The following is a 19,009-nucleotide window of genomic DNA, read 5'->3' as shown; positions in this document are numbered from 1 at the left end:
ATAAATATAAAAGGAGATAAATCCCAAAAAAAATGTGAGACCCATATATTCAAGAGTGATCACATCACATATCACTAATGTTTTATCAAGTCAAATCCTACTGTTTTATCATTTAGTTATTATATAAAAAATTTATTTCAACCTAGTTGGACCAGTTAAAGATAGGTTTGTAAAAAAATGATTTTATAGTATGAAAATATTAATTTATCACCCATTTACAAAATAGTTCTCAATATTAAAAGTTTATTTATTAATATTCTATTAGTTGCCTTTGAATAATTATTGAGAATAATTATTGAAACATTATTTCAAAATTCATTGACTAGGATTCACTCATTGTTAAATCCATAGCATTATTAATGCTGGACTTTAAAGACACTTGAATTTTAAAATATTGTTTAGCTAAATTGCTTTGTAATCCCTCTATTTTGATATTAGTTTCAATCTAATATGTCAATATTTATTATTATCCTCCTTGTCATATTTACTAATTGAATAATATGTATCAAGTTATTTATGGTTGCATTAGATAACAAGTCACTAAAATTCAATGTGCCCTGAAACAACATTTTTCTTAGCTATTTTTCTATTTTTCAGTAAAAAATTCATAATTTTTTCACCCAATCATACCCAAGTTGTTAAAATGAAATGCACAGTTATAAAACTAATTTTAAATATTTTGAAGTAAGCCGTTAAATATGATTTCTATTACTCATAAGTTGGTAACAAATGTTTTATCAACCTACGGTGTATTACCTGAACTTCGTATTCATAACCATATATTTCGGATGAAATATTCATGAGTCGGTAATAAATATCTTATCAATATCAACCAACCCATCATCCAGATTGGCAAACAAAATTTTCATCCAGATTGGCAAACAAAATTTAAAATTTTGATGATAAAATATGATTACTGCAATAAAATAGAACTGAAATTGAATAAGAATAAGAAGAGAATGATTGGTTATAAAGGGGATTGGGGAAGGCAATGCACGTGGTGGGAAGAGGGAAGCCATTGGAAAGGGTAAAATAATGAGACAAGTTTCACTGTATTGTCTTTATCTCTCAATCAAACTGTGTCTCTCCCATTCCCCTCGTATTAATCTGGTTTTGCTTCATAATTCCTATTTTCCCCTTCCAATCCCAGTAGCATAATTCTTCCAGCAACAGCTGAGATTCACAGAGGCCGAGAGGCGGCCAAACGGGGTTAATTAGCCTTGTTCGGTCCCTCTCTTTCTTCTGTTTTTCCCTCTGCCTTTTCGCTTCTTAACCTTTCTGGGTTTCGCTTTTAATGCCCGCCCCCTTCGACCCTGTTGCCTCTTTCTGATGCCCCGTATCGGATCTTCTTGAATCTGTGAGTTTTCCTTTTTTTGGTTGCATTTTCGTTGTTTTTTGTGATGTTTGTGAGCTCTTTTTGCTGTCTTGATTTGTGTGGTCATTGAATTGTTTGGACTTTTCTGGGTTGATGGAGATTTATAACTTTGAGGGCGAATGGTTAAGAACTTGTGGGGCTTTCAGAAGCGTGCTTTCTCGATTTTGGGTTTTGGGTTTTTTGCTACTGAATCTTTGAATTCGTGTCCGCTGGTTCCTTGTCTGGATTTTTGATGTTTGGGTCAGTAATGTGCTAACAAAAAGCAGGGTTTCCCCTTTTTGTTGTTCTTTAACGCGGCAGGAAGATGGATTTGGCTATTAATGCTGCCCACTTCCGAGTTTCCTTTTCTGCTTTGGTTATTGTCATTCAGATCTGAATTTAGTTTTACCAAATATTTTTTCCTTTTCAATCCCTAACTGTTAGGGTTTGATGGCAAAGTTGAAGAATGTACTGCACCAAGTGCGTAATGATTGATTGTTTTAATTGTTGATTTCCTGATTCACACTTACTCATTGGAAATCTTCCATTGATGTTGCTCCTTTAAGTTGAACAACCTAGTTCTTCTACTTGACTATGGGGAATATGTCTGGAAAAGTTCATGACTTGGGAGAAAACAGTTCTAATTTTGGAGGCAGGATGTTTTTGCCTGGATAGTGTCAACCGCATGAAAATCCTAGCTTGTAGAGGAGTGTTGGTAATTAATGGTTTGGTGCTTGATGGTTGGTTGGGGAACTTAGCTGGCTAGATATAAATGCACTGCAACTCTGTTTTCTATTTCAATTTATATCTAGTTTGGATTTTCTCGAACTGGGTTTAATCAAAATGTTGGATCTTTTGATCTATAGATTGGCCTGACCTGTGTTTTGAACTAAAACATTAAGCATATAAGCTGTTCCTGTTAATGTCTTGAAACTGGTTGTTAGATCTATTTAGATATGTTGGGATAACTGAAGTGAAAGCCCTTATTTATTCGAGTTATCTGCCTCCTCTTGAATAGTGGGAGAATGGAACTATCATCTCTTCTTAATATAGTAAAGAATTAAAAGTATTAAATGAACGAGGAAGTCATGATAATGGTTGGGCTACCTGGAAATGTTTTGTTTGTTTTATTTTTTATAATTTTTCTTTAAAAAATTGTGATAAAATTTCTTGTAAAGATGGAGGTTAAGTGATTGAAATCATTATTTGCAAGTATGTGATTTTTAAACTGAACAACAAGTCCAGTTTTTTTTTTTTTTAAAAAAAAACAGGCCAACATGGAAACAAATTAAGGAAAAGGACGAGATCTTTTTTAAAAATAATTATCCAAGCACGTCATCACTAACTTTTTATTCTAAGCAATAAAAAAATGTTTTTAAACTCAGCTCCCAAACAATAGTCTTAATTCTCTTCCAATTTGCTACAAAAAGGAATTCTTTAACTTTCCTATGATTTGCCCCTAAAGACAGTTCCACTCGGATTCTGCTAACTTGTTTAAGTTTTGTTGCCTTCTGTTGCTCTTCTTTTTTCTTTTGTGCATTCAAAATTCTGATAGACCTAATATTCTTCAGATTTGATGAACTTATAAGTTAATGAACGTCCTAATTCATCCATGGCATAATGGTTGAATAAGAGATAGAGAATAATCATTAGGTTGAAACTGGCTGCCTTTGTTTGAGGTATGAGGAAAGTCTTAACTCTTGGAGCACATCTTCCTTCATTCTCCTTTTGCTTTCATTAGTTGGATGTACGATATTGGCCTCTCTCTTTGTCTTCCCGAGAGGATTGATGTATGGCTAATGGAAGTGTTAAGAGGTGGGCTTTTAGAGGAGGAAGCCAAAATTTTGTTGGAATAGTGTACAACTTAAGAATAACGATATAGTGAGTAACCATTCACATAGAAAACAAACACTCTCGAAACCCAAAATTCCAAAACTATCAATCCTAATGATTTGGCATGAACTTGAGCACTAACAATACACTTAAGAATCCTAATGTTCTGCTAGAGCTCTCTTATGGTGCATTTGGAAGGAAAGAAATCGAAGGGTTTTTCACAACAAACCCTCCTCACATCAATTTTTTTTGGAATAGTGTACAACTTAATGCCTCCTTGTGGTGTCTCAATCACAAATTTTTCTTTTTTTTTTTGCAACTGTAGTTTAGCCATGATTGCCCAAGATGGGAAGGCTATACCCTTTACTAGTTCTTTTGGTAGGGGTTCTCTTTACCCCTGCCCTTGAGGTTGTTTTTTCTTTTTCATCAATACATCTTTTGTTTCATATAAAAAAAAACATCATTAGGTTGAAACTTACATTTACTTACTAAAATATTAATTCAAACCCCCCCCCCCCCCCCCATGTTTATAAGTGAACCATATGTATCTGTTGGAATGATATATAACTTATGAGTTGATTGACACAATTTATGCTACAAGATTCTAGTATGAGATAGCAGTAAATTGGATTGGGGAGTTCTTATCACTTGAATGACACAGGTAAAAGCTTGATTGCTAGAGCTAAGGATTGTTCTTACAAATCATCTTTTTTAGACCTAAGGATCAGGGTTCATAAACTCTTTAAAATTGGAACCTATTTTGTGCTAGATGATAAATATCCTGTAAGTTCTTTAGACAATCAAATGCTGTGGTGTTGATTGATTAGATGATATTCTCAGTTTTGGTTGTAGTGCAAGAGATTCTCAAATAATAGGCAAAAGGTCATCATCAACCTTCCGATGATATCATCATGCATCTATCATTGTTTATGGACATCCCTATATTGGTTATTTATTCTGATTCTTTTCATTTAACAGGTTGCGGACGGGCATCAACTGAATTCTGGTTTTTTCTCGTTTGTCGACAAAATGAAAATAAAGCTTGGATCCAAGAAAGGATGGAAATCCATTGTCCCTCTACGTAAAGGAAAATCATCATCTCCCTCTTTTTGTCTATTTTCCAAATCTAAGTCAGTTAACTGTGGTCCAGGCAAAACACCAGTTTATCTAAACGTGTATGATTTAACCCCTATGAATGGCTATGTCTATTGGGCAGGGCTTGGTATCTTTCACTCTGGTGTAGAAGGTAATGTCACAAACTTATTATCTTCTGCAACTCCAAAACCAGTTGTGAATCTGAAAATAGAAAGTTAGTAATTCACCTTGTGATTCAAATTGTTTTCTGAGAGAAAAATGAATGCATTGTGCAGTCCATGGTGTAGAATATGCATTTGGAGCTCATGACTACCCGACCAGTGGCGTTTTTGAGGTCGAACCTCGACAATGCCCAGGCTTCAAGTTTAGGAGGTCAATATTGATTGGCTCAACCTGCCTTGATCCTCGTCAAGTCAGGGAGTTCATGGAGCACCGCTCTTCGAGCTACTACGGCGATACGTATCACCTGATTGTGAAGAACTGCAATCATTTCTGCAAGGATGTCTGCCATCAGCTGACTGGGAAATCAATTCCAAAATGGGTGAACCGGCTGGCTAAAATAGGTACCTTTTCTACCTCATTCCCTCTGAAAAGCGATTTTTCTAGCTGAATCCAATCATGTGAATGCTCATTCTATTGATTTAGTCATAAGGTATAAGAACCTAACATCTAACATCATATACTGTTGCAACATACATCCATTGTCAAAAAGTCTCAAGTCTCTGATTGGTTTGGTTGGCTGGCTAACATATTAACCTTATAAAGTAGTGCCACTTGCTTTTGAACCATTGTGGTGTTATGACATATGTGCTTTTCATGTTCACCAAAAGATTGACTTGAAGGATGGATCAACATTTCAGGCTCCGTCTGCAATTGCATACTTCCCGATTCCCTAAGAATATCTGCCGTAAAACACGACCCCGCATTCGTGCCGTTAGAGACCGAGAAGACGAAGCTAACGAATAGCTTCAGTTGCTTGTCGTCTATCTCAATGCGGCAGAAGCAGCTGTCTTCATCTTCATTGTTTCTACAGTCGCCATTGAAAGGGTGGGATTTGAAAAAGTCCGACAGTGAAACCCCATGCCTCAAAGGATAGGTGAGAAAATTTGTTTGTTCTAAATATCTTTTCTGGGAAGAAGGAAATTTATCTTTTCTATTCCACATAATTTGTTGGGAGATGCTTGCCGAGTAGATGTTGGCAAAATCTCTGTTAGATGACAAACCACTAGCCTTGCAGTGTAAATGTACCTCTGTTTCTGGATCGTTTCAATGAATTGAATGGTCCTTACCATGCTGCCTCTCTCATTTAAAAGCGGAAAATACTTGCTTACACATACATCAATCGATAGGAGCTCCTACTGACGTTTTGAGTGGCGTATTTTTATTAGTCTATTTCTAACGTTTAATAGATAAGTAGATTCTACTAAAATTTTTTAGTCAATAAAAATATGCCACATCAAAAAGTTAATTAGGGCTGTTAATGTAGGCAATTACTATTCTTTAAAAATTATATCTTTTCTTTAAAAAAAAAAAGAAAAAAGTAAGGGACAAAATGCATTCTTGGTTCATGAAATTTAGGAGTATGTGTCTATTTTATCTTAAAGTTTGTAAATTGGTTCTAAATGAGCCTAACATGCTTTAACCTTGTTGAATAACGTTAAGATGATGTGACTTGTTGATTTGATGATGATTGAACTTTCCATCTTCTTTCTTCTTCCTCCTCTCTCCTTTGGACAAGGTTACTCCTATATCCATTTTATCGTAAAAATAATATTAAATTAATATATTTTGTCAAATCAACCGTCTATTAACTTAACTGCCACATCATCTTACTAGTCAACTAATAGTCCAAAAATGTTAGGGATCATTTAGAACCATTTTACAAAATTTCAAGAATCAAAAGTGTATTTTGTCTTAATTTTAATTAAAAAGTTAGTGTTATGAATGTAGATGACTGTATTTATTTAGTCTTTACATTTTAAAAGAAAAATCATTAAGCCCGTGGACTTTTAATTGTAATTCTATTTAGTCATTATCGTTAAGCATTAACATTGTTTACGAGATGATAACAACATATATTGGTTGATTTAGCATGGTATAACTTAGGGATGGTTGGAGGAAATGTGCACCTAAACCCTAAACCTAGGGTGGGACAGTCTACGAAATGATTTTGATACGTTACATGTATCATTTAATTTTGATTTTTTTTAATACAACATGTGGGGGTGAGAATTCGAACTCACAATTTTTTGATCGAATGTGTTAGCCAATTGAATTAAGCTCAAGTTGACATTATTTTATTTTATTTAATTGTCCATTTTCTTATGTCATTTGTGATATCGAAACTTTAAATAATTTTTCAGTATTGTCTTTACGAATTCTTAGATGAGTCGAAAATGGTTTTGATCTGTTAATTCGAATAGCAATGAATGGAAGTTTCAAGGGTTTGCTTTCGCCACAAAATGAAGTGATGAACAATAGACAAACATTATTTATGATTGTATTATCCAAATTATTTATTGTGAAAAGTAAACCTATAATTTCCATATATTCTAGTGAAAGCATCCATTAAAAAAAAAAAAAAGTCTCATTTAACATTTTATCAGCTTCAACAATGGAACACCTTTTTTTTTTCCCGAATATGTAGGCTTAAACAAAGTTTTTTTTTTAAAGGCTTACAAATTTCTGACCTTCTAGATCTACTCTTTTCTTAGACTTCACAACTCAAATGTGTAGAGAGATTTTTTCTTCAAGTTAAAAGTCAATAAATTATAACTCTAGATATGGCAAGTTGTAATTTTTATCCGATTCTTAATTTCATCAAAATACATTTAAACTTGAATAAGTGTTGCAATTCTCACCATATACTTCAAAAAGTGTTGTAAAATTTACCTGATTTTTATTGGAAGAATTATTGAAAAAAAGTAATCTCATGTGTGTCCAATAAATTACAAATTATATATTTGGTACGAAATTGAACGTTTTATTTATTGGTCAATTTTGTGCCATAATCAAATTTAGTTTTGTGCAAAGCTTTATTTTTATTAAATCAGTGAGCTTTTGAGTTTTCTATATATATATATATATATATATACACATATATAATTATTACAAACAGTTTAACTAATCAATTTTATAGAATACCTAACAGTTTTTCCTAATAAATTACAGAAAAAAAATACTTTATATCCACATCTGATATTTATCTCTGAGACTTTTAGCATCCCTAGGCAAAAGTGAGAAACATCCAAATTCAATGCGAATGTGCTGTGATTGAACTTGAACATGAGAGCCATGGAATTGTAGTATGGGCCGAAATGATTCCAAAAGCCACGAGGTTTGAGAGATTGTGATAAGGTAAATATATTTTCTTGATTTTCAACCTATCATTTCATTTACTGCTCTCTGCTCTCTACCTTTTTTGTAAACAATAACAATAGTATTCATTGTAGAGAGTATCTATAAAAGAAAAAGAAAATTAACCGAATCAAGTACGATATCCCTACTGAAGAAAAAGGGTCAAAACCCGACCCGACGAAGATATTCGCAAAGGCAGCAGCTTTGCCCCTTGTCTTGTGACACAAGCTCTGAGATTCACACGTGAATCTGAATCCTCAGCAAGATTGAAGATCCTAAATATGAAGAGATAGATTCACACGAATGAACGAACGAACAAACGCGACTCAGCGAAATTCAAAATCCCGAGAAAAAATCATACAAACAAGTTTATTCGAGCCGAGATTAGTTAATGAATGCTTGCACATGGTGAGGGTGGTGGTGGTGATGGTGATGGTGATGGTGTTTTCCATATAATTATCATCTACAAGAATTTACAGAAGATGACATCCCAAATTAGCATTGGCGTGGTATACCTGCAGGAACACCAAAGAGACACCTCAGATTAATAGCTGTTTACGCTTTGATTTCTCAAGGCAATTTGACATGTTCAAATTTGTCAACTCTTTCTATTTTTCATTCCCAAAGTAAACATTATAGTCCAGACATCATCGACATTTTACATCATGCTCAGACCAACGGAAACTCACCACCAAATAGAAAGCTCTACTCGAATATTACGTTCATTATATAAGTACAGGCCAAGAAACGCACTCTAGTACTAGTATCTAGCTTAGATGGGTGGGTGGTACGTAACTTCCCCCCATCATAACAGTGCATAAACCTGGACAAACTTAAACTAAACTCGAACTATTTAATTCAGTCGTCTTTCTGATGCAAAACACTACGCATGTTATTATTACCATTCAGGGCAGCAAGATAAACACGCTTCTCCGCGAGCCCAATATCTGAAAGCAGCAAATTTCCCTGCAGATAAGAACATTCACCATAACTTCCAGCACATCGCACTCAAACAGGTGAAATATTTTGAAGGAATTTAGTTTAGTTCAAGCTTTGGTAATTTGTGATTGCATATAAAACTATCTTGAAAGACCAATCAACCAGAAAGGTCTCAAAGTTTTCCTTATCGTCCTTATCACCTTTTGAGAGGCATGCTTATAATCTTTGTGGTTGCAATTTTCTTACTCGTAATATCATTCTGATAATAATACACTGAATTCACTCTCCTAAATGAATATAGTACAACGAAGGAGAAAGCATACCTCTTTGGCCATCAACCTTCTGACATTATTAGCATAAAGTTTCGGATCATCCTTTTCTTCTTGTGATGGGATGTAGACAGGCAATCTTATTACCTCCAAGTGATTTACGAATTGACAGAGAAGAAGCAGAAAATGACGGACCTGCCAATAATTCAAATACATCTCAAAATTAACAAAATAAGAAGTTGTAAACACTAATGAGTTGGTCCAGCGGTCCAAGGTACAAGCAACAGACTCTTCCACTATTGTTAAGATTGAGTAATTATCGTGAGGGGTGTTAGTTAACAGATAAGTTAGACCAAACACCCATTTATCCACCCACCACCAAACCAAAAGAAGAGTTGAGTTAAAACATGTTTATTTATCATATAAATGTTCGAATTACCAATTTGAACTTGCAATTTCATTTAAAATTCATTGAAGTACTTAATTTCTTTCAGGCTCTTGAAGTTTATGAATCCATGACAATTTAAGGACGAACTTCCTACACCATCATACCAGACTCTTGTAGTAGCTCACAAGAAACAGTCATCAGAATGTAGGCCATGTGAAAATCACAATAAAAATAATTTACAGACAACATCAAATGGATAACGTATGACTTTCATTTATCCTCTTATAAATATATTAGGAAGAAAACTGGAAAGGGCAAAGTATAGTAAAATAGGAGGCCTCACTCCTGTTATTGATTCCCAGGCCAAGCCAAATCTCTGATATGGATATCTTAAAATAAATGGAAGCACTGGAGCTTTGGACAAAAATGCACCCGTTTTAAATGGCAGGAGAAACTCCCCGTTGGTAGTTGTTCCTTCTGTAGAAGAAATAATAACACATTAAACAACTTGGACAATAAACAAACACAAGCACAAATCCTTGATGAGTCATCAGATAACTTTACCCATGTTCACATTTTTTCTTTGCTACTTAATAAAACATGAAAATTATTATTACCTTGAAAACGTTACTTTCATGATAATTATTACTACTCGGTCCTGACCTTTGACGAAGGAAGCAGCAATTTGGCCGTATTATAAAAATGTACACTCTTTAGGCACTGTTCAATAACCATGATTCAACTTAGTGCATCTTTATCTAACTTGTCATATATCGAAAAGGAAGATATTGGAGAATTCTTTTTATATTTTATCGCTCTTAAATTAAAATATTCTAAACATGTTTTTTTTAATATCCGTGAGTGTTCGGGTCAACTTGCACACACCCCACTAATCTCATAGAACAACAGTCTGACCCTGCTACATTTGGTTGTCAAGAAAAACATAGGAAATTGATTCCTAGGTGGGTAGCCACAAATATTTACGTCATGCTCATTAATTTTACATGTCAAATTTCTAAATGAGACCTACATCCGACTCATTCCAAGAAGTCAGATGCCAAAAGAGTGAGACTTTTGCCCCAGCAATCTTATCCCCTGCTACACAAGATTATAGCCACAGTTTTGCCAGAAAAGCTCAAAAAAGTTCTACCCTCCATTTCTTCTTCCTAGCTTGCTTTGATCCAAGAGAGCCAAATTAATGATGCTTGTTTAGATGCTAAAGAGCTTATTCATTATCATTTTAAGAATAAAAAATAGGGCCTTGTTTTCAGATTGACCTTGAAAAGCTTTTGACAAAATTGATTGAACTTCCTCTTTGCAATTTTGGACGCCAAAATGTTTTGATAAGAAATGGAGGAAATGGATTCTTCGGGGCATCCCTGGTGCAAAGGCAAACAAAGTCAACACATTCTTGCTTCTAAGTTCTAGAGGTATTAGACAAAGTTACTCCCATATCCCCCATTCCCTTTGGTACTTGCTGTGCCTGCTGATCTCTCCAGAGGCATTCAAAAGGCTACATTGAGGGACTTAATCTGGGAAACAATGCTGTTGAAATTTCTCACCTACAATTTGTTGATGATGCCATCTTCTTTTACTCCCTCTCCATTAAACAAGTGCATAACCTCTTGAATATCACCCAAACTTTTTAGGAGGCTGAGGGTCTAAACAGAAACCTCTCTATAACAAAGCACACTGGCATAAATTGTTCGCAAGTTTGATAGGCGAAAGAAAACTTCCTCTTTCTAAGGGAGGTAGCCTCCCAAGCATCCTCCCAAATCTTCAAACCTTACCCTACTACACGTTCCTCCTCAAGATGCCAAGCACTAGTAGAAGGATCCTAAAGAACTATTGAGAAGGAGTCGCAAATAATGGTGGCTTCCAACTTATTCTTTGTTGCAAAGTCAGCCTACCTATCTCTCAAGGGGCCTCAAAATTGGAAATATTTAAAGCAAGAATTTAGCCCTCTTCTCTAAATGACTGTGGAGATTCCCCTGGAGGAAAGCTCTCCTTGGCACAAAAAAATTGCTCTAAAGTAAGCAACTGATCGACATGGTTGGAGAACTTCTTCTCCCCCTACACTTAATATAGGGGCTGGTGGAGCTACTTTGGAAAACTTCAAGGAGGCTTTTCTCCAATTGCCTCCTTTATCCTGTGCAATGACAACAAATTTGAATTCTAGAAAGGTAGTTGGGTGGGCACCACTCTTTCAGCGTCTTTCCAAGACTTTAAAATCTCAATAAACAGCAAGAATCTCACCATCAACTGAATGTGGAACTACCAAATGGACTAAATCTTAGCCTTAGATAGAAGAAATTTTGATGATCTTGAAGTCCAAGAGTGGAACACTCTCAACAACCTTTTGACAGATTTCTCCCTCTCCTCGGGAGATGACTGGTACTGGGCTCCTTCTATAGCAAGTCTCTCTTTTTTTATTTTTTTTATTTCTGAAAAAACTAACCTTTCATTAAGAAGCATGAAAGAAAATACAACGGCATACTTATCTTATATCGGGCCACTTGGTGTATGTAGTTCCTCAGGTATCTACTCTATTAATACTTTCTTGCACTAGTTGACAAACATTTTGCACCTTCCCTAGTGAGGATTCTCCTTTGTTGTTCCATGTCATTTTTTTTTTTTTTTGATAAGAAACTTAGAGAAACTTTCATTAAGTTGTTGTTCCATGTCATTTAAACAATTAAATTGTTTGTCCATCATCAAAATAGATAAGTTGTTGTACTAAATAAAACTAAGAGTTGCATTTTAATGTTTTACATTACAACTGGTTGTTAAATAAAAGATCAATTTATTTGTTAGTTATATAAAGAGGTTAAAATCATTAAAAATATTAAATCTTAGAATGATATATATTATGATTTATGTTCACTAGGGAGTTACGTATCGTAGGGTACAATATAATTACCAAAAAAAAAAATAAAAAAAGTTAACTAGTTAACAGTTATTTGATACTTAAAAAAGACATTATAAATTAAATTGTATGTCAATTCTTAGAAAATTATATTCATTGACTCAAATCCACTAAAATATATTTCATTAAAAAGTAAATAAAATTAAAATTCTCAGCTAATAAACTAGTTTATACAGAAAGACCATACCTTGCTTAAATAACAAAATCAAGAGTTCTCAACTATCAAATTGAGAGAATTATCAATGGAGTATCATCTAAGCATTGTGACTCTCTTAATTTAAGTAGAACGCATAAATCAGGAAGAAACTGAATAACAGAGAACATGGTTAGAACACATGAAGAAACCTGGAAAAAGCATCATCATGGGAGCAGAGCTATTCTTCACAGCTTCTCGAATTCTTTCACTCACAACACCTATAAGCAACAGTGTGATTAATATCTGGAGACCAGATGCACAATTGCAGATAAATATTAGGTAAGAGCATTTCGTGGGACTAATGTCCTCAAGTGAACTCTGATGCAAGGATAATGTAGCATGCAATCAATTAAGCGCCAAAGTAATAGATGGGAATTTGCAGTAAGATTGTGTGAACAATGATGGTTTCATATGTTGTCTTAAAACCTATGAGCAGAAAAGAAAGCTAATGGTATGTGTATTACTAAATAAGTTTCAGAAAGCAACAACAATCAACAGAAATGATGAACAGATGAAAGCATGAAGTACCTGAAACACCCTTGGATTCAGATGTCTTCGACTCCCGTTGAACATAGACACAACCAAGGCACTTGCTGTCACAAACAACAGTAACTAAACTTATGTAAGACCTAAAAAACATTAAACAGGAATCATAAATTTTAAAGATAAGCCTGCGGTAAAAAAATTACATTGATTCAATGAAATAAAGATTTGGAAACCGAGTGTAGGTTTCAAGATGTGTAAAATAAATTAGCTAACCTGATAATACCAACTAGAGGAAGTTTAGCCACTGATCTCTTCAGCCAAAAGAAAAGGGAAACAAATCAAGAATCAGAAAAGCAGACCCAAAGATGAAAAATACCGTAAGGTCATACTGGCGTGCACCATATTAAGTCACACATTTTCTGAATAATTGTGACAAATAGTGTTTGAACAAACCTTAGCAACGAAGCTTGGAAATGAAGAAGACATATGATACAAAATATCCAAATATGATACATGGTTGCTGATAATAGCCCCGGGTCTTTCAGACTCTTGAGACTTCTCTTGACCCTCATCCTAAATATCAAAGAAGAGGCAAAAACAAACAACAGTGAACGCAAGAACAAACTTAAGGATCCAGAGGCTGAGTTACCCATTAACCGAAACATGCAAGAAAGCATAACAGAACAATGACCGAGTACCAACTTGGAAAAGATGACAGAAATTAGAGCACCTCGTTAGTTGACTTGTCCTCGTTGGGAGGGATTCGATAAACTTCCGAAATCCAATAAAACCCTAACACGAACAGCATGGCTCTGGACAGAAATCTTCCAGTCCACACAATCACGGACCTCCTCCATCCCGCCATGTGCGCGTAGTCCTCCTGCTCATCCGTCTCCCTATTGGGATCGTGAAATAGCGTACAGATTCGGCAAATCGCGTAGTAGAGAAACAACACACTCAGCCCAATAACCACTCGTATGGGAACGATGGTCAGGAGCGCCATTCCCAGCAGCAACTTCTCCGTCCAGGGAAGCTCCCCTCGGCCCATGGTGCCGTAAACATCTCGACGCACAAACGGCGGGAACTTGTGGTGAAGATCCTCGGAATCCTGTTCGGCGACGACGCTGGAGTCGGGCTCCAAGAGAGGGCGGTCGTCTTTGGCAGAGGGCTCATCGGAAGAGTTGGATTGGGGCGGGTCGAACCTCAATTGGTGGAGCTCAGACGCCATCTCCGTCCTCCAGAAACGCCAATCGATCACACCTTCAACACTAAGATCGCGTCGCCACGACCACTTTTTTGCCTCATTATTTTTAATGGAAAATCAAAATATATTACATTTAACTTTAAGTGAATAATAAGAAAATAGAAATATATTCGCTTTCTATGTCGATTGAATTTGACTATTTGATATTGATTGAGATGCTTTGCGCATCCGGCTTAATAAAAATATTAATGATATAAATTCATAAATTTATATAGAGTGAAATAATTTTAAATTTTTTTTTTTTTCTAAGATACCAACTACTCCCAAACAAACCACTTTTATCATCCATATTTTGAGATGATGTATTTTTTTTGTTCAAAAATTACAAGATGGGTATTCAATAATTTATCTTTACGATATTAGTAGATATCTTATCCAGCCAATCGGAGTTCACTCAATTGATTCATTGCCGACCAAAAAGTTGCGTTCGAACCCCACCTCTATATATTGTACTAAAATAATAGATATATTATCTACTAAACTATGGTAAAATACGTTGGTTGGATATGCTTATTCACATAATTTTATCATGTATTTGTTGTATTAAACCAAATATACTTTTGTCTAACGTTATAAAGTTAAAAAAAGAAAAAACTAAAGAAATCTTGAAATTTTAAAGTGAAAAGAATCCATCCAAAAACTTGGTTACAAGATTGGTGAAACAGCGAAGAGTTTATGTGGGCAACGCAACGAATGAAGGATGTACAGCGAGGAATCGTGATCTTACTGGAAAAATTAATTTTAAATGGTACGCCAAATATTTGTCAAATCTTGTCGGATGTGCCTACTATTAGAGCTTCAATCTGGTGCGGAAACGTCCACCGTAAGACCGCCAGCCTAACAGTGTCCTAGCCGTTTGATTTGGTATTGACTTACTTTTGACCCTACACTCCACTGCTGAGTCGCTGACCATGCCGTGTTTTTTGGCCGTGCTGAAGTAATAGCGGATTAAAGACATAAATTATCCATCAAGTTTGAATTTTCACCTTATATTTTGTTGAAGAAAATAATATTGAAGGTTAAGTTTGGACTCTGCCCCTTTATTTAGAATCAATAAGAGAAAAAATAATAAAATATTTATTGATAATAGACATTTAATCTTGCATTATCAATAAAAATTTGAAGTAGGATAATGTTAAATAAGTAATTTATGTTAAAATTCTACCAAATCGGATCATTTTAGTTGGGGAAAATTTTCTAGAAAAGCAATATTTGAAATCACCATAAAAAAAAAATATCTCTTTTGATCATTGTAGCTTTAGGATAAGTTTCAAGTAATATTCTTAAACTTCTAAAAGTTTCATTAAAGTGAAAATTCAAAAGTGATATAGTCACTCGTAAAATAGTAGTACACATAACATAGTTGACAAGTTTCAATTGAACCCCTCAACTTTAGGGTGAGTTTTAATTATGTCATTCTCGTTTCAAAAGTTACATCTTAACCTTTAAAATCTTAAAATTGTTTTAAAACAACCTCATTAGCTTCTCTATTAAAATTAAACAAAAATATAATGTGACAATTAGTTGAAAAATAAAGGTTACATATTATTGTATTTTGGTTGTGAGGTAAAGAGTTAAGGGTTTCAATCACATTTGAAATTGTCTCGATTAGAAGGGGAGACATATCTGCGAGGAAGTCACATATGGTGAGAAAATTCATGCATGACTATTAAGCTTCATATCTCACAAGAGGAAAATATATTTATGAGAGAAAAATTATGGAAGAGTGGAGTTGATTGAATGCATGAGTCTATCTAAGCTAGGAGAACAATAAAGAAAAACACCAACGAACAAAGGAAGGCGATTATACCCTCAAAAGTAAGAAAACTATCAAGAAAGATGGTCTTTAGGTTTAGTTGTCCTGATTTTCTTGGTTTGTCTCTTCCTCTCCTCCATTCATGCCCTAACATTAATTTTCGTCAATTGATTGATCGCGAGCTAGAGACCCGATATATTATATGTCTCTCGTGGTCTACCTATTCTAAAAGTTTTTCCTTTCCTCCCATCTTTTGACCGTGAGAAGAAGAAACAATATTTTACACTAATCTCCAAATCTGCTCTTGCCTCCCAAATTATATAGTGTCATTTCGAATGTGACTAAGTCACTTTGATTTTTATTTTTTTTTTGCAACTCACCATGAAGTGATATTTCCATCCCCATTTTAGGTGAGGAAGCCAATGATATGGTTGTTTTAAAACAACTTAAATGGTTCAAGGTTAAATTAAACTTTTTAAACGATAAGGATATAATTGAAAGGGACATAAATTAAATTTGAAAACAAGTCACTACCATATCACTTTTCCGACTTCATTTTAACGATAGAGTTGACGAAAGGTAATCTTAAAACAAGTTTAAAATTTAAGGGTAAAATGAAACTTTTGAAAGGTAGATAAACTTTTCTCTATGCTAACTGGTGGGTGCAGTCCAAAAAAATGGCCACTCTAACATAGGATTTTGAGAACCACCACATAACGTAGAGAAAGGTTTATCTATATAGAGAAAAATAATATTTGTACCCCTACATATTATGTATAAAAGACAGTATTGCACCCCAGAAGAGAAGGGGAAAGATGGCCTCCAAACTACCATGATCAGAAGGCTTTTCTTTTTTTTTTCTTTAATTATTCAAATTCATGTGATAACACAGACCACCAAATTCATTTGAAATTCGTTGAGATTTGAAATCACTCAAAAGCCTAGACAAACAAAGAGTCAATAAACTTTTAGAGTTGTCTAAAAATCTATGTACTTTAAAAAGTTCCAAATATGTCAACAAACTTCCAAGATTGTATACGAAGCTCCTGTTTTAACTTCATTAGATAAGCGATCATGCTACCAAAGGTTTCGAAATTTATTAGAAGTAGTCAACGCGTATACGTCTCAGATATAACTAATAGTTATTCCTTCCGTTGTACAAGGTTCAAATTTTCTATACCTCCACATTTCCAAACTACTTTTAAGCTTTAAGAACCGCATTTAGATAACATATAAAAGCTAAGGTTTGTTCACTTAAAATCATCGTTAGGTTTGTGAATTTAGAAATCTGAACAACTTGTGACAATACAATTTGACTGGGAGAGCTCAAAAGCTTTACAGAATATCCCATGTTTTACAAGAGTTGGAAATGAACAAAAACTGAGGAGCAGGGATTCCCAAGTCCCATTCATGTTCTAAGTTCAGCAAATTTCAGTGAATGAGCACAGAGAAAAGATCAAAGCCAGAATGAAGAAACAGAATTACTAATTTTTTTTATGATATATCTGAGGCAGAGATTTTAGTTGTTACACAGACATCTAATCTGCTGGCTGAGAAAGAAACCTGGATAATTTCTTAAATACTCAAGTATGATTTTACCAAATCAACCCAACCCCAAATATTTTAGTTTGTATGAGTCCATTATCTAAGAATGATTTGGTTCAATAAATTAACAAATCAAGCCATTAAATTAGATTTAACATGAGCCTTCCCCTGGGAGAAAATGGCAACTGCCAAATTAAACTGAAGAGAACAGGAATTTATGGTCAGGGTTCAAATGGTTGTGGAAAGTGGACACCAAGTACAGGTTTAACTGAACTCTGCAAGAATATAATTATGATCTAACATTCAACTTTCTGGTTTCTACAAACCTCAAACTGAAGGTGTAGAACAAAACACTATACTAAGAAAAAATTGACAGATTTCTCCATCTGAAAATGATGGACAGAACAGAAATCATCATAATACATTGACAGATTGAGATTTCATCCTCAAACACAGAGAGCTCTCAGTTCTTTTAGAATAAAATTCTCCCTGCTATGCTTATTATCCTTGACATGTATATGTATAGTTGTGAGCTATATTTATTTCCAAATGAACTGTGTACGTATCCTAAATGGATAGAGATTCTAGCCTTGTTAAATTGAAAGTTATTTCAGCATGATATCCAATTCTTATGAGTGCTAATCAATGCAGAGAGAAGGCCAGCACAAGAAATTAGAAGGGGACCTGAAAGCCGGCCATTCCCATCTCGAATGTCCGCCAGAGCCATGAATCCATCGGCGAAATCTTGAACAATGGAAAGCTCCTTCATCAACTTCTTCTCCCGCAACTTCTTCATCTTCTCTTCCTCTTCCAGATGTCCATTCCCCCTAGTCACTGCGATCTCAATACTCGCTCTCAAACACGCCTCGTCGTCGATTATCCGATTCAAATCCCTAATTTTCAACGAAATACTACCAATATACCCGATAAATTCAGCCCACGCACTGATCTTCTGCAAGCTACTGGAGTAACGTTTGTCAATCAAACCGGATTTAGCCAACCAAACAAACTGTTCGACAAAGTAATAAAACCCCTCTCCGCCATAGGCAACGACGGCGAGGACAATTTCTTGAGTGGATTCGAAATGCGAATTTCTCAGAGCGTTCAAGTCCTGGACGAACTTTCCGAGGCGGAAGGCCTTCCGACTCACGCCGACGGTGGACTCAAAGCTCTTGAGACGGTCCGTCAGAGCGAGGGATTCGGGAACAGCAGAAGAGGAGAGGATGATCTTCGTGGCGTACCGGGAAATCTTCAGAAGCTTGTCAACACCGTCTCTCTTTGCAAGGTAAGCTTCGAGATGATTCAAGAAGTCTCTGTGTTTCTCGGCTGAGGACGCCGGAGGTTTGGAAGCCATGGCGGTTGAGCGGCGGAGAGAATGGGGGCGGGGAAATTTCTCCCACTTGACCGGATACACAGTTATTTCACAAGAGCGTCTTGAGATTGAGAATCAATATCATTCCCGAAACGACGACGTTTTCGTTGGTTTCTGTTATTGGTATAGTTATGAGTGCCTTCAGATTCGCCGAGGGCTAGGAAATCTGTCCTTTTACTTATTCTAAGATTACGGGGAAATGCAAAAACCAAACATTAATTTTGTTTAC

General features: G+C 35.1%; 3 protein-coding genes across 6 annotated transcripts; 1 reads left to right on the top strand and 2 right to left on the bottom strand.

Annotated features, from left to right (window-relative positions):
• The first annotated feature begins 1,017 nt into the window (after positions 1-1,017).
• LOC111014061 (PPPDE putative thiol peptidase family protein) lies at positions 1,018-5,573 on the top strand. The gene is made up of 4 exons (XM_022288664.2): positions 1,018-1,357; positions 4,166-4,433; positions 4,558-4,845; positions 5,143-5,573. The coding sequence occupies exons 2-4, from the start codon at positions 4,217-4,219 to the stop codon at positions 5,376-5,378; spliced, it is 741 nt and encodes a 246-aa protein (XP_022144356.1). The 5' UTR covers positions 1,018-1,357; positions 4,166-4,216; the 3' UTR covers positions 5,379-5,573.
• A 2,062-nt stretch (positions 5,574-7,635) lies between these two features.
• Positions 7,636-14,183, bottom strand: LOC111013964 (Phospholipid/glycerol acyltransferase family protein). Of its 4 annotated transcripts, XR_015792917.1 has the most exons (10): positions 13,574-14,182; positions 13,297-13,416; positions 13,117-13,154; positions 12,886-12,950; positions 12,507-12,575; positions 9,579-9,712; positions 8,902-9,042; positions 8,542-8,605; positions 8,001-8,154; positions 7,636-7,914 (listed from the first exon to the last, which is right to left on the bottom strand). XR_015792917.1 is itself a non-coding variant. In XM_022288534.2 (9 exons), exons 1-9 carry the CDS (start codon positions 14,069-14,071, stop codon positions 8,135-8,137), a joined length of 1,149 nt encoding a protein of 382 aa, XP_022144226.1. In that variant the 5' UTR covers positions 14,072-14,182; the 3' UTR covers positions 7,636-8,134. The 4 variants fall into 4 exon arrangements, 3 of the variants coding, with proteins under 3 accessions (XP_022144226.1, XP_087983961.1, XP_022144225.1); XM_022288534.2 differs by having other exon boundaries at positions 7,636-8,154; XM_088127835.1 differs by lacking the exons at positions 7,636-7,914; positions 8,001-8,154 and having other exon boundaries at positions 8,226-8,605; positions 13,297-13,418; positions 13,594-14,183.
• Positions 14,184-17,671: 3,488 nt separating this feature from the next.
• On the bottom strand, positions 17,672-18,922 carry PEX11A (peroxin 11A). Its single transcript, XM_022288485.2, has one exon. The coding sequence runs from the start codon at positions 18,760-18,762 to the stop codon at positions 18,019-18,021; it is 744 nt and encodes a 247-aa protein (XP_022144177.1). The 5' UTR covers positions 18,763-18,922; the 3' UTR covers positions 17,672-18,018.
• Between the last annotated feature and the right edge of the window lie 87 nt (positions 18,923-19,009).

This window comes from Momordica charantia (assembly GCF_013281855.1).
Source record: "Momordica charantia cultivar OHB3-1 chromosome 8 unlocalized genomic scaffold, Mcharantia_2.0 BLBB01000008.1, whole genome shotgun sequence".
NCBI classification, from domain to species: domain Eukaryota; kingdom Viridiplantae; phylum Streptophyta; class Magnoliopsida; order Cucurbitales; family Cucurbitaceae; genus Momordica; species Momordica charantia.
The sequence above is the reverse complement of the archived record's forward strand: the minus strand, read 5'-3'. Positions and strand labels throughout refer to the sequence as shown.

What these genes read in the sequence shown, in the direction of transcription:
- LOC111014061 (XM_022288664.2), top strand. Translation starts at nt 4,217, where the DNA reads ATGAAAATAAAGCTTGGATCCAAGAAAGGATGGAAATCCATTGTCCCT. An exon ending in CTTTCACTCTGGTGTAGAAG is followed by an intron (nt 4,434 to 4,557) that starts GTAATGTCACAA and finishes TGCATTGTGCAG; the next exon opens with TCCATGGTGTAGAATATGCA. An exon ending in GAACCGGCTGGCTAAAATAG is followed by an intron (nt 4,846 to 5,142) that starts GTACCTTTTCTA and finishes TCAACATTTCAG; the next exon opens with GCTCCGTCTGCAATTGCATA.
- LOC111013964 (XM_022288533.2), bottom strand. Translation starts at nt 14,071, where the DNA reads ATGGCGTCTGAGCTCCACCAATTGAGGTTCGACCCGCCCCAATCCAAC. An exon ending in TGAATCCAAGGGTGTTTCAG is followed by an intron (nt 12,576 to 12,885) that starts GTACTTCATGCT and finishes TGTTGCTTATAG; the next exon opens with GTGTTGTGAGTGAAAGAATT. An exon ending in CATGATGATGCTTTTTCCAG is followed by an intron (nt 9,713 to 12,506) that starts GTTTCTTCATGT and finishes TTTCTTCTACAG; the next exon opens with AAGGAACAACTACCAACGGG.
- PEX11A (XM_022288485.2), bottom strand. Translation starts at nt 18,762, where the DNA reads ATGGCTTCCAAACCTCCGGCGTCCTCAGCCGAGAAACACAGAGACTTC.